The sequence below is a fragment of the Castor canadensis genome, chromosome 13 (assembly GCF_047511655.1).
Source record: "Castor canadensis chromosome 13, mCasCan1.hap1v2, whole genome shotgun sequence".
NCBI classification, from domain to species: Eukaryota; Metazoa; Chordata; class Mammalia; order Rodentia; family Castoridae; genus Castor; species Castor canadensis.
The window spans coordinates 2,165,770-2,178,923 of record NC_133398.1 but is presented as its reverse complement, the minus strand read 5'-3'; the positions used below and the strand labels follow the sequence as shown (position 1 = coordinate 2,178,923).

Here is a 13,154-nt window from a genome sequence, read left to right as displayed (position 1 = left end):
AGAGAACAAAAACAAAAACATAACTCCAAAGTCAAAAGACAGAAGACAGCCTGGGAACTACGAATGCAAGGTGCGTGAAGGAACGGCGGAGGTGGAGCTCTTTGAACCGATAAGAAAAAGACACAACCCAATAGGAAAATCTTAAAAGAGCAGAGAACACATACAGGCAGTTTTCCAAACGGCCACCAAGAAAATGAAGAAATGCTCGACATCACCAGTTGTTAAAGAAATTAAAATGGAGGGGGGGTTGGGATTGTGGCTCCAGTGGTAGAGCGCCTGCCTAACAAGCACAGACCCTGAGTTCAAACCCCAATACCACCAAAAAAAAAAAAAAAAAAAACCTGAAATGAAAGTGACAAAAAGGCATATTTGCTTATTTTACCTATTAGACTGCCAAAGACTGAATGTGCTGGCATAATTCAGGGCTGGCCAGGAGGCGGGTAGACAGCGAGTTGTACCAGCATCCTGTAGGGCATCTGGCAAGATGTCATCGTCCCTGCCTCAGAGGGCTGTCTTCTAGGAATCTGTCCTAGAGAAATGCACAGAGTGGTTCCAAGGACACACCAAAGACACTTGTCACCGCACTGGGTTTAAAACATGTCAAAACACCCATAGTCCACACCCCAAGAGCCCATTCCTGACAAGTGTTAACAGTGTTACTTTACGATGAGAAAGAAAATGTTTACTGAAAAAATTCACCGAGGCACTCAAATGTGTTTAACACATTCTTGACCCCAACACCAGCTCCCACGCTCCCCCAGGTGAGGTGAGAAATACCCCCTTCTCATTCTCTGCAGGACAGGCTCTGGGTTTGGGTTCTATCAGATCTCTGGCACTTTCTGTAAGGGGAAGGGAGGAGTCGGCAATTCATCTGCCCCTTCCATGTTCGTGCCCCGGGTGGGGGCCTCAGGGCCCACGGTCGGCCTGGCTTGCTTTCTGCAGCACTTTGGACAAATATCTCTACACTGTGAAACAAGCAAAACTTCCAAAGTCACAGGGCAAGTGAACTGCAAAGCCAAACAGGGGACAGGCATGCCCGGGGAACGGTCGGTCACCTGAAGTTCCTTGAGCGACCTTGGGTAGATTTCTCCTAACCCTAGAGTGGGGTGAGGCTGAAGGAGCTAAAGTGTGCAGGGAAGGGCGCACACACCCAAACCTGAAGCATACCAAAGTGGCCAAAGGCAGCTGGGGGACCTAGGCAGAGCAGGAGGCCTGGGGGACACTGTGGGGCGGGGGATGGGGGGGTGGCACCTCTGCTAGCCAGAGGATGCGAAGGGCTGGGCTGCGCTGGTGCCAGGTACGCAGGGCCACTCGAGCAGAAGGACAGTCTAGTGACACGGCAGCTTGAGCCAGTGTTGACAGTAGTAACGCAGCCCCTCCACGCGCTTTCCCACGGCCACGCCCCTCGCCGTGGCCAACTTCCCAGAGCCCGACCTCCGACACGCGCTCTGCGCGCCCTCGGCGCCAGGGGAGCCGGCGGTGAGCGCGACCGGAGGGTCCCCCCGCCCGGAGCCTGGGGACAGGCATCCTCGGGCGACCATTAGGTCACCAGCCGCGCCGCGAGCCCCGTCCGAGTCCGAGCAGCAGCGTCCCCTGGTTCGGCCGCGTCGGGGACGCTCCCGACCTCTGCGCAGCTCGGCGGCAGGTGGGCGCGCTCTCGCGGGCGGGGGTCCGGCCGGGCCGCGCGCCTCCTCCGGAACTCGGCCGTGCCATTCCCATGATGCCCAGCCACCGGGCACGGCTTCCGGAGCGCGGCCACCGCCGCCGCCGCCGCCGCCGCCGCCGCGGGTAGGTGGCGGGGAGGGGGGTGGCACGGGGGGGGGTCGCCCCGCCCCCCGCTCCGGCCCCGCCCCTCCCGCGCTTCCCACAGCGCGCCGGGCGAGGGGAGGCGGCGCGCGGGGAGGCGCGGCCGGGCGGGGACCCCGCGGCCCCCTCTCGGCGCCGGGCCGAGGGCGGAGCGCGCCTCCCCTCGCCTCCCGGCCCGCCGCCTCCCCGGGGCGCGGACGCGGGCGCGGGCGCGGGCGCAGGCGGGGCGGGCGGCCGAGGTGAGCGGGGCGGCGGGGCCGTGCAGGCCGCGGCGGGCGGCCCGGGCTCCGGGGAAGGGGCGCGCGGCGGGCGGGGATCGCGGGCCCCGGAGGCGTCTCCCGCGCCTGCCTTCCGCTGCGCGCCCCGCGTTCCTCGAGAGCCGGCGGGCGCGGGCCGGGCCCAGGTGAGGCGCAGGTGAGGCCCGCGGCGGGAGAGCGGCGGGCCTAGCCCCGGGCGGCCGCTGCCCTGTAAGGACGGCCGAGGCCTGGCCGGCCTGCAGGCCTGGCGCCAGGCGGAGCTTCCGGGAGGGTGGCCGAGCTCCCGGGCCCCAGACTTCCAAGCCTCGGAACCCAGAAAATAGCTCCGGGGTGGGGGTCGCAGACCTGCTGGAGGCCTTCCCCCGGGAGGTGTGCGCTCTTCCTGGCTGAGGACCAGGCTGCTGCTCCAGGCGCCCCCCTGGCAGCGAGACGAGCCCCCGGCCCCCTCGCGCCTGCAGTAGCAGGGCAGGGGCAGCTGTGAGGGCCCGGTGTCTCCAGCCCCCACCCCCACCCCGGCTCTGGGACCGCACTGCAATTTGGCTGGGTGCGGGGGGGGGGTTGCTTGCTGAGATCTTGTTCAGCCCGCTAGGGACTGAATCTAGCCCACGCCCACTTCGAGTTGGCTGGGGCTGCTGTACGCGCCTCCAGGACAGGTTCTCCAAGGCATGCAGACCCTGACCTCCCCTAGCGCCAAAGACTCAAGTTGACCTGACTTGAGGGGAACTGAGAGGTGGCCTGCGGGCGTTGCTGGAAAGTGTCCTTGACAGGGCTTCACCTGGTTTGCCCTCTCAGCTTGAGAAATGCCCAGAGCCCTCCAGCACTCCTTAAATTCTGACTCCACGTGGTTCAGGTGCAGGTGCTGGGTATCCCACAGCCACCCTAGAGACTTGATTCCAGGGGCAAGCCTGGTCTCAGCTTCAGCTCACACTTTTGCCTGGCTGTATGGGGGTTGTTCAAATGACTGCCCCTGCGTTTGATGTTTTAGACCAGGTAGGTGGACAACTCAGAAGACTGTCCTGGGAATCCAGCTCTGTAGTGGGCGAGATGATATTCTCTCTCAAGGTACAGACTTCGTGTGACAGTCAGGCAGTGCAAGGTTCAGCTCCTCACTGTACCTAGTTCACTAAAGAGTTAGGTTGATGGCAATATTTTGTGATTTCCATAGTTTTGCCCTGGTGTTTGAGTAATGCCCACAGCAGGCAGGCACTGGTCCCTACCCAATGAAAAAGCCCATCTCAGCTGTTCCCCTCTGCCCTGTGCCTGTGATGCTCTTTCTGGAAGGTGACTTTAGGGCTGTAATGGATGGTAAAATGTGAGAACTGGTAGCTGGCACCAGCAGGCATGCCCGCCCCTCACCCCTACCTGGTCAGACCCAGGAGAGGTGTCAGTCAGCTGTGATTAATGTATTTGGTCTCAGGGTGTGAGCTTCCCGAATTTAATTTTGAGCCTTTAAGTTGTTAATATGTCTTTCCAGAAAAATATTTATGAACTTTAACTTCAGTCTCTGAATTAGATGTGTCCTACTCTCTTTAATCCTAGTAGTTAAAAAAAAAAAAATCCACTGGCTGAGGGCACCAGCGTGGTGGCACACGACTGTAATCCCTGTACTCAGGAGCCTGAGATAGGAGGAGCTCAAGCCCGAGGACACCCTGAACTACTTGGCTTTGCAACCAGCCTGGGTTGTGGGAGTGGAAACTGGCCGAGATGATTGAGAATGAACACTGGGCAGTGAGGACCTTAAGCTTGAAGGTTTTTGGAACATGAGCTGGACCTGAGAACTTCAAGTAATGGATTTTACTTTCACTTTTTGAGCACATACTAGTAAAAGCAAAGCAGTTGCTTCTGAATTAATGACTCCTCCGGATCGTTGTTGGTTCTGCCATGGTTTAGGTGGTTCTGTACTCAAGGTGGCTGGCCCCACCTCTGGGCAAAGCCATGAGGCTTGTAAACAGCAGAGCACGTGCTTGTGGGCAGGAAGCTCCTGGTTAAACAGAGCTGGCCAGGTCCATGAGGGATGCAGAGTGGACACACAGACCAGCAGCCACCAGGCAGGGACAGAGGACATGGGGCAGACGTGGGATAGCCTTGCCATGCCTGTCCCAAGTAACGTGCCTCTGCCAGCTTTGCAGGCTCTCTTCCATCTGAACATTGCCCTCCAACGTGGGGGAGGCAGGAGGGCATCAGGGGCCGGGGAAGAATTAACAGTGTACAACGCAGCTGGCATGTTTCTAAGTGACCATGTGCCGTCTACATTGTGTTCCTCTCTGTAGTGGCCATCCCCAGGCATTTCCAGTGAAGGCGGCTGAGAGCCGGTCTTCAGAGTGTTCCCAAGACCAGCCCCACTGAGATATGGAAGCTGGGCAGTGACCCCACAGGATGATCAGGGCTGTGCTAATTAGCTAAAAATAATGATAAAGTCCTATCTGGCAAATATACATTTGCCATTTTCACATACAAAGGCTTAGTGAAAATGACTCTGAAAGGTGCTTGGGAAAGGTTTGAGTCGCTAACACTGTGCAACTTTTTGTTTCAGGAGTGTATGTGTTCCATCAGGAAGGAATCCACCCATGGAGCCTGGCTCACCTGGCCATGTTAATAGCTGTTCTCTTTAATGCACCAAGAAGCATTTGCAGACCATGTGGCCTTGGCTCCTCTGGACAGCCTTTAGAGGTAAGTAATGTGTCAGCTGTCCTTTTACGGAGAGATGGAAGCAAGAAGAAAGGCAGGGGTGTGGAAGTGACACTGTGTGCTCAGTGTGAGCACAGGGCCAGGGCTTGGAAGCATTTTACCGTGTCTCCACGGCAGCTCTGGCCCAGAGGGAGGAGGTGCCTCCTTTTTACAGCAGAGGAAACTGAGGCCTAGGAAGCCTCAGCCAGCTGGATGTAGGGTTGTAGCCCAGACATAGCTGATTCCCTACATGAATAGTGCCTCTCTGCTTTCTTTCGTCATAGGATGTAAAACCAGCTGAAAGACAAAGCAAGGCCTCCCTGCACGCCTGGCCCGCCTGCTAGAATGTTCCTCATGAATGCCCCTCCAGTGGTCGCGCTGCAGTCTAGATGGGAGGCCTTTGGCCCGCCCGGGACCTTCCGGTTTCCCGGCTACTTCTCAGAGTCTAAAGAAGAAGTTGCCAGAGCCTCGGTGAGCGCCAGGGTACAGATGATAATCAGTTCACTGCAGCACAATGAGGCTACTCTGGGCATGAGCGATGGGTGTGCCATGCAGAGAGGCCAACGGGCAGAGCGGTGCCGTGACACCAAGCTGGCAGCAAGCCCCACCGTGCGCAAAGAGCAGCCTGCATTTGCTGCCTGCGGTCTTGCTGCAGATCGTGAGCCCCTGAGGGAAGGGGAGACTGCGGGCCTTGGCCCCTTGGTGCTGGATTCAGACAGTGATGACTCTGTGGACCGGGACATCGAGGAAGCCATCCAAGAGTATCTGAAGGCAAAGAGTAGGGCATCCCGGCCTAACCCCCCAGAGCCTGCCCACAGCAGCACTCCACCCACCCTGTGTCCCCCAAAACTGGCCCCTGGCTCAGGTAGTGTTCCTGAGAGCTCTGTGGCGGCCAGTGAGGACCAGGGCTCCGCCTCCCCAGTTAGCGTGAGCAGTGAGGACTCCTTTGAACAGAGCATCCAAGCAGAAATAGAGCAGTTTCTGAATGAAAAAAGACAACATGAAAACCAAAAATGTAATGGGTGTGAGGATAAAAAGACAGAGCCAAATGAAAATTTAGCCAGGTTTAAATCCCACAGAGAACCCCCGACCAGGTCTGTGCCCCGGCAGGATCTGATCGGAGCCTGTAAGGAATTTGTGTTCCACAAGCCACCCAGGTTAGCGAAGGTGAACGCACAGCCCAGAAGCTTGCGGCCTAAAGTCACGGAGCCCGAGAACCCTGGCAGCACACGGCCGGCCGCCCCCAGGCCAGAGGCAGCACAGAGTAGGGGTGGGAAGAGGCGGAGTGCAGGTGCTGGCCGCAGGGGCAGACGAGTCAAGAGCACGGCCCTGGTGCATGAAGCCTCTGACTCCAGCAGCGATGACGGCATAGAGGAGGCCATCCAGCTGTACCAGCTGGAGAAGACCAGGAAGGAGGCTGGTGGGGACCCATCGTCCAGAGCTCAGCTCAGAGAGGAGAAGGAACCCAATCCTCCTACCAGCGGCACAGGCAGCACTCCGCAGAGTGTCGTGCGTGAGGCCCACAGGAAAGCCCCAAGCAAGAAGAAACCCACAGCTGCCAAGGCCGTGGACCCCACCCCAGGGGGTCTGGACCCTGAACACCTCTCCAAGCTACCAAAGGATACCAAAACCTCTGCCCCTCCAGGACACACAGCCACCAGAAGTGACTCTGTGGAACAGGCCTTGTGCCGGGCAGACACGTCTGCAGAGCTGATGTGTGCAGAAGCAATCCTGGACATTTCCAAAACCATCCTGCCAATCCCCACAGAGGGCAGTGGCAGGCCTCCACCTGTGAGCCCACTCTTCTATTCCCCCACTGTGCCTTCCCACTCTGACGGTGATAGCAGCTCCGTGGACAGTGATGACAGCATCGAGCAGGAGATCCGGACATTTTTGGCTCTCAAGGCACAGGCTGGAAGTCCGCAGCCTACCCAGGGCCCACTGTTGCTGCCTAGCCCCAACAGCCAAACTGGCCTTCCCAAGACCCCTCTCTCTAAAACACTGGACCTGCCTCTGACCTGCAAAAGAAAACGGAGGGGTGGAGGCAGCAGCACTGTGAGGCCAACCGTGTCCAAGAAAACAAGGGAGGTGAGAGAAAGCGTCCAGGACTGTGACTGCAGCCAGACAAAGGCTCAGCCTGGCCACGATGGGCAGGACTCACCTAACCAGGGAAAAGGTAGCGAGGTCCCAGGAGTGGGGGAGGAGGCCAGGGACCAGCCTGCCCTCACCAGAACAGTTGGACTCAGTGACGCACATGGGGACCTTGGGAAGCCAGACGAGGGTCGGAGTGTTGGTGAGAAAGAGAGCTCTGAGGACAAGAGCAGCTCTCTGGACAGTGACGAGGACCTGGACATGGCCATCAAGGACTTGTTGAGATCCAAGCGAAAGGTCAAGAAGAGGTGCAGGGACCCTCGGGCTGCAGGCAAGAAGAAAGTCAGGTTTAGCACCACTGAGACACGGTTCGTGGGCAGACTTGGCAGCCTCCCAAGAGACTGGGTTGATCGAGGCCCACCAGTGCTGAGGAGCTGCCTGTCCAAGTCCAGAAGCAATAGCAGGGTCGGCCCAGGAAGAAGACCACCAGGCATCTTCAACAGCATACCAGAGAGAACAAAACCAGGGGGCGAAGATGCAGCCCAAGCTTTCCAGTCAAAGAGGAAAGCCCCTGAAGAGACACTGTTCTCCAAGGACACAGGAGCCTGCAGCCAGCCACCTTCAGCCCCCAACCCTACCTCCCTGTCTGAGGACAGCTCAGTGGACAGTGATGATAGCATTGAACTGGAGATCAGGAAGTTTTTGGCAGAAAAGGCCAAGGAATCTGTGAGCAGTTCAGAAGTTCAAACAGGGGATCCCACTGCTCTCGGACCAGGAGCTCCAGCTAGGCCAGAGGTGCTGGGCAAGAAAGAGCCAGTACTGCAGTCCGGTGTGTGCACACGGAGCCAGAGGACCAGGGGGGTCCCTCAGCTGACTGAAGGAGCATGGGGCACAGAGAGAGCTGGGTCACAGGGCACAGCCAGCCTGTTTGCCAAAGGTGGAAAGGGCGCCCCCTACCCCGAGCACATCACCCGCCTCCCGGCTGCTCTGGGCAGATGTGAACCAGCACTACCCAAGAGCACCAGTGGAACCATCTCTGTGAAAGCTTCTCCAGCAAGTAGGAAAAATACTTACGTTCACAAAGACCAGAGCCCACGAGGTGCCGAGCCTGCCACTGCAGAAAGTGCTTTTGGCCAACTGTCCAACTGTGCCAAAGTGGGCACCGAGGCTGGAGGTGCTGGGGGGACCTTTCAGGTGAACTATGGGAGCCGGACCTTTCTGACCTCCAGCCCAGGACCCCAGGCTGACCTCACCCTACCCTGGAGCGATTTTGCCCACCAGAGCAGGCTGCCCAACCCATGGGCACTGAACTCAGAAGGTCTAGGCTCGGTGTGGACAGGGGGTCTTGGGGACAGAGAGCAGGGTTCTGAGGGACGGGCCAGGGTCCTGCCCAACCTTACTGCGGGCCCCAGGAAGAACCTGCCCTTCTCAGGCTTCTCACCCCTGCTCTCCACCCAGTTGTTCCACTTTGGAAAGAGCGCTTCGTGGGGGGGTGAGCAGACTGGCTTCTTTAGTCCCCACCTAGGCCTGCCTCTGCAGGGCCCAGCCTTCTCGGCCTTCAGGGAGACTCAGGCCGGCCACAGCCCTGTGTTTGGAAGCCCAGATGTGCTCATGAGGAAGGACAGTGGGCACTGGCCAAACAAGAAGACACAGGGGGGTCTCGGTCTGCACGACAGGAGGAGCTCAGGTCCTGAGGAAAAGATCCTGGACCTGAGGTACCGACATAGCGCCATGGAAAGAGACGACCAGGACCAAGAGGCTTTGGGTAGTGACGCCAGTGAATTTAGCGACACCTCTGTGGAGGACGGCGGTGGCAGCGCAGTGGTGAAAGGCAAAGTCCTCAAGTTGTGACAGGTGTCCTGGTCCTTGATGCATCCGGGGGAAGCAGTGTATGTGTGCACATGACTGCATTTTTGCACCTGTCTGCGTGTGAATGGAGGATACTGGTTAAAGAGCAAAAACCAAGTCCCTTCTGCGTACCCTGTATATATGAAGCAACGTTTTTATTTAACAGATGTGTCCTGGTAAATATGGTTTTTGTAGCTTTTGTAAATTATTTAAAGTGCTGTAAAAAATATTTTTGAAAAATATTGTCGTTGGATTTTGTAGGGCGTTCCTAACTACAGTTTTCTGTGGTCTGCATACCAGCAGTAGATTAGCAAACATTTGGTTCTTTCTGTCCCTGCTAGGGTCAAAGACTCAGGCCGGTCATCTGGCCACTTAGTGTTATAGATGGTGAGGCCTGGAGGAGGCGGCAGCTGCCCTCCCCCAGAAGCGTGAAGATGCCTAGGTGTGTCGGGACGCCGCTGGGACGGCCCATTTTATAAAGGACCCCTCATCCCTGCATCTTCTGAGGACTGCAGTCACAGCCTGCGATTAGAAAACCACTTCAAAGCACAATGGCCAGCTGGTTGGTCACCCCTGGCATGTGTGAAAGTCCAGCTCAGCCCTGAGCGGTCATTCAGGGTCCAGTCCTGTCTGGTCTCTAGACATTTCTAAGATCTAAGCAACCTTCTTTGTGCGAGAGTTCACTGATCTTCTAAAAGGTGACATCTCCCGTGTTTTTGCCATCCTGTTCTTGATTTGGGCACATGTATAGTGCAGTCATGAGGGTGGTTTCGTCCACAAATTGGTCACCCATGATGACAAACCCAGCAGTAGGACAGGCTTTCCTCACACCTGCCCTGCAGGACCTGGTCAGGCGTGCCCAACCAAGCCAGCCTTTCGCGTGGCCTTCTGTGGCCTGCCTCTTGGGGCAGAACCAGGGGCCTTGCTGGCACCTCCGCTTGGTTGTAGGCAGTGGCCTCTGGTCCTTGCAGTGGGGCCAGGTGATACTGCCTTGGCATCATGCCCGTGGCTACTGTGGGGACAGAAGCCGTGATGGACATGGAGGGTCAAAACGTCTGTATTGTGATTGTCTCCCAGTTACTCCAAGTTTTGCAACTCAGCATTCTGGTTTAGCTGTGACACAGGGTCTGCTGTAACTGACTTTCGTTGGTATTATAACATGGAATTTCCTACACCTTGTGCACCTGGGTCTTAATAGTAGTTCACTTCTGTGCCCAAATGCAGACGTGCGTCCCCCACATCCACAGTGCGCGTCTGCAGTCGGAGCTGTGAGGAGTGCGCACCGCGGTCCTGTGCTGTCCTCAGCTGTTTCGACGAATGTGCGGCACATTCGTTCACTTCCGTGCTTCTGTGAGAGACCGCTCTGTGTGACCAGTGCTCCCTGCTTTAATTTTTTAAAGAGTGCTTTTAACCCTTGAAGACAAAATCCATCTTGTTTTGTATATAAGAATTGCTTTTTTTTTTTTTAATGAATAAATCAAACATTACCCACAAATGAGCTTATGTCGTTTTTCCTCCTGGAGTCTCCAAGCGGAGTCTGGCCTGTATGGGGCAGTGACCCATCTCGAGGAGGAGGAGCCGCAACCCGCAAAGCAGAGCATTCAGCCCTGAGCATCCCACCCTACCCTCAACTCCCCCATTCCCTACTCGAGTTCATTTCTGCAGTTCCTCCCAAACCCGGGAGCCCATAACACTTTGTTCCTGAGTCCTTTGCACCAAGGCTCTGCACAGCAGTGTGGGCTGGAGCTCCTGCCACTGCCCTCCCCTCACCATGCCACCTCCCAACCCCCGCCAAGGGATGTGGCATCTATCAGGCACTGCCATCAGCTCTGGTCAATGCGCTCCTGTGCGCACACAGGAGCAGCACTCCCTCTCACAACGGGACAGGTTGCCTTCCAGTCTTGGGAGGAAGGCTGTGAAGCTCTGTTCCTCCTCCAACCTTCTAGCCCCATTTTCAGTTTGTGTCACTGCTGGGGCCTCCTGGTGGTGCACTCCACCACACAGGGTTGTCCTGCAGCTCAGCTGCTCACTGTTACCTCTGGACAGGCTTGGTGGTCCAGAGAGTGGGAGAGTGGCTTGCTTAAATGCTGGCTGGATGGCTCTCCTGAGGGGTTCCAGGAGCAGCCTGTGCAGGGTTTCATTTGAGGCTTCCTTGCCTGGGTGCTTCAGGGGCTCCTGCAGCCTCTGGTCAAAATCCCTGGGTAGCTCAGTAGCATGGAACCTTTTGGAACCGGGCAATGCAGGATTCCATTTGCATAGGAACCTGACTGCACTAATGTTCCCAGAGTCATGCCCCTGTAAGTGGTAAGAGAGCTCTCCTGGCGTCCCACACACTGGGTCTGCTCTGGCCAATGCTGGGGCCTTGGCCTCCTGTTTGCTTTGGGAGGCTTTGCCCTGCGGTTTCCCTGTGTGGAAGGGGCTACAGCAGGAGCATTGCAGGGGGGAGAGGGATGCAGCCCTGGCACAGCATCCCTGGGCTGCTGATGACACAGTAAACGTGTGCCCACCCTCTAGAGAGGGCCACTGTGAACCCGGTCACCAAATCAAGCTCTTTGCAAGTCAGTCAATGTGAACACCTAGAGCCACCTCATACCCCAAGAGCCCTCTCTCTTCCCAGGGAGAGGGCTGGGGTCCCCTTCATTTAATGCAACAAATGAGGAGAGGCCTGATTTTAAGAGGTGGTTCATCCTGGGTTGGGGAGAGAGCCTCCTGAAGGGAAGTCACTCAGGAGTGAATGAATAGATGGCAGCTTTTCTCTGGTCTGAGATAGTTGGGCATTGGAAAATAAGGCAATAATTTGAATACTAGTTCATATCAAAACATAAAAGGTATTAAATGCTTGATGCCCCTCTCAGAATTAATGGAAGGGCCTGTCTCGAGGGGGAAAAAACCAGCACCTACAACTGACATCTTCAAATCACAACCCGGTCAATACCCAGCAAGGAGGACGAAGTTACTGTGTTACTTGAAGCCTCAAGGCTTCTGGTAACTTGTGCGCTGAATATAAGAGATTTTTATCAACCTCACCATATTTTACTTTGTATCTGAAACTTTATTCTAATCAACTATAAAAAAGTTACTGAAAAATACAGAAATGGAAACGTAATCTTAGAGTGAGAAGTGACTGGTTTTAAACCAACTCAACAGTATAGCAAAATCATGAAAGTTTTTAACTTTTTTTTTGCAGTGCTGGGGGTCCAACCCAGAGCTTTGCACCTGCTAGCAAGTGCTCTGCCACTGAGCTACACCCCTAGTGGGTTTTTTTGTTTTTGTTTTGAGACAGGCTCTCAGAATGTACCTCAGGCTGACCTTGACCTCACAATCTTCCATCCTCCACCTCTCAAGTGTTAGAATTACAGGCGTGAACCACTATTCCTGGCACTTTTTTTTTTCAATTTTTAATTTCCAAGTGGAATTAAAAGGCCAAATAAAGCGCTTCCGTGGAATGGAGAGAGAGGGGGTTAGAAATGGTGTGCCCTTTCTTTTCCAAAGGCATATGGAAGTGGATTTTCACCCTCGTGGCTTCATGACCTTTTTCATTGTGGGATCTAAGACTTTGAAAGACTCAGGACACAGGTCGGAAGAATGGTAGGACGGTAACAAGTCATTTCCTTTCCATTTTTGAACCCCCCCTTTATACACTATCTTCCCAAACAGAAAACAGCATTCAGTTAGATCAATGGGTCTAAACTTTCTTTTTCTTGCTACACAAAGATTTCCACCTGGAAATATATGCAAGGGATGAAGGTCTTGAAATTCACATGGCAATTGATTTTGGGGGGAGCCTTTGGGAGGGGTTAGGATTAGACGAGGTATGAGGATAGGGCACCAATGATTGCATTCGTGGCTTTGTAAGAAGAGGAAGAGAGACCCGAGCTGGCAGCTTGCTCCATCTCACCATGTGATCCCCCCCGCCATGTTGGGAGGCAGCCAGAAGCCCTCCTCGGCCAGGGCGGAGCAGGAGCCAGGTGCCTTGATCATGGATTTTGTGGGCTCCAGATCCCTGAACCAAACAACCCTCCACTGTTTTCAAATTACCCAGCTTCAGGCATTTTGTTATAGCAACAGAAAATAGACTAGGACAGAGTTATCAAGGGTATGTGGGGGTTTTGTCTTTCCAGACACTTCCTCAGTTTGGAATAATGTGTGGGGCCTAACCTTGCACTCACCTTCAGCAGCTGTTACAGAAATAGCATTTATTGGACGTGACCAATTACAGCATTTCAGCACCCAACATGACACCAGATTAAACCCACACAGCCTACAGACTTAGCATCTGTGCAGCCTCACTTTGTGTGTGCAGGAGTATGCATTACCGGGGCTTGAACTCGGGGCCTTGTACCTGTTAGGCAGGCACTCTATCGCTTGATCCATGCCTTTAGCCCTTTTCTGCGTTAGTTTCTTTTTCAGGTAGGGTCTCATACTTTTCCCTGCACTGACCTTAGACGGTGATCTTCCTACTTGAGTTTCCCATATAGCTGGGGA

General features: G+C 55.4%; 1 protein-coding gene across 5 annotated transcripts; it reads left to right on the top strand.

Moving 5' to 3' along the window:
* The first annotated feature begins 1,714 nt into the window (after positions 1 to 1,714).
* Positions 1,715 to 10,155, top strand: Ppp1r26 (protein phosphatase 1 regulatory subunit 26). Of its 5 annotated transcripts, none has more exons than XM_074052863.1 (3): positions 1,715 to 1,788; positions 4,597 to 4,733; positions 5,015 to 10,155. In XM_074052863.1, the coding sequence occupies exon 3, from the start codon at positions 5,076 to 5,078 to the stop codon at positions 8,670 to 8,672; it is 3,597 nt and encodes a 1,198-aa protein (XP_073908964.1). In that variant the 5' UTR covers positions 1,715 to 1,788; positions 4,597 to 4,733; positions 5,015 to 5,075; the 3' UTR covers positions 8,673 to 10,155. The 5 variants fall into 5 exon arrangements, with proteins under 5 accessions (XP_073908964.1, XP_073908962.1, XP_073908963.1 ...); XM_074052861.1 differs by lacking the exon at positions 1,715 to 1,788 and adding an exon at positions 1,985 to 2,045; XM_074052862.1 differs by lacking the exon at positions 1,715 to 1,788 and adding an exon at positions 2,089 to 2,220.
* The last annotated feature ends 2,999 nt before the right edge of the window (positions 10,156 to 13,154 follow it).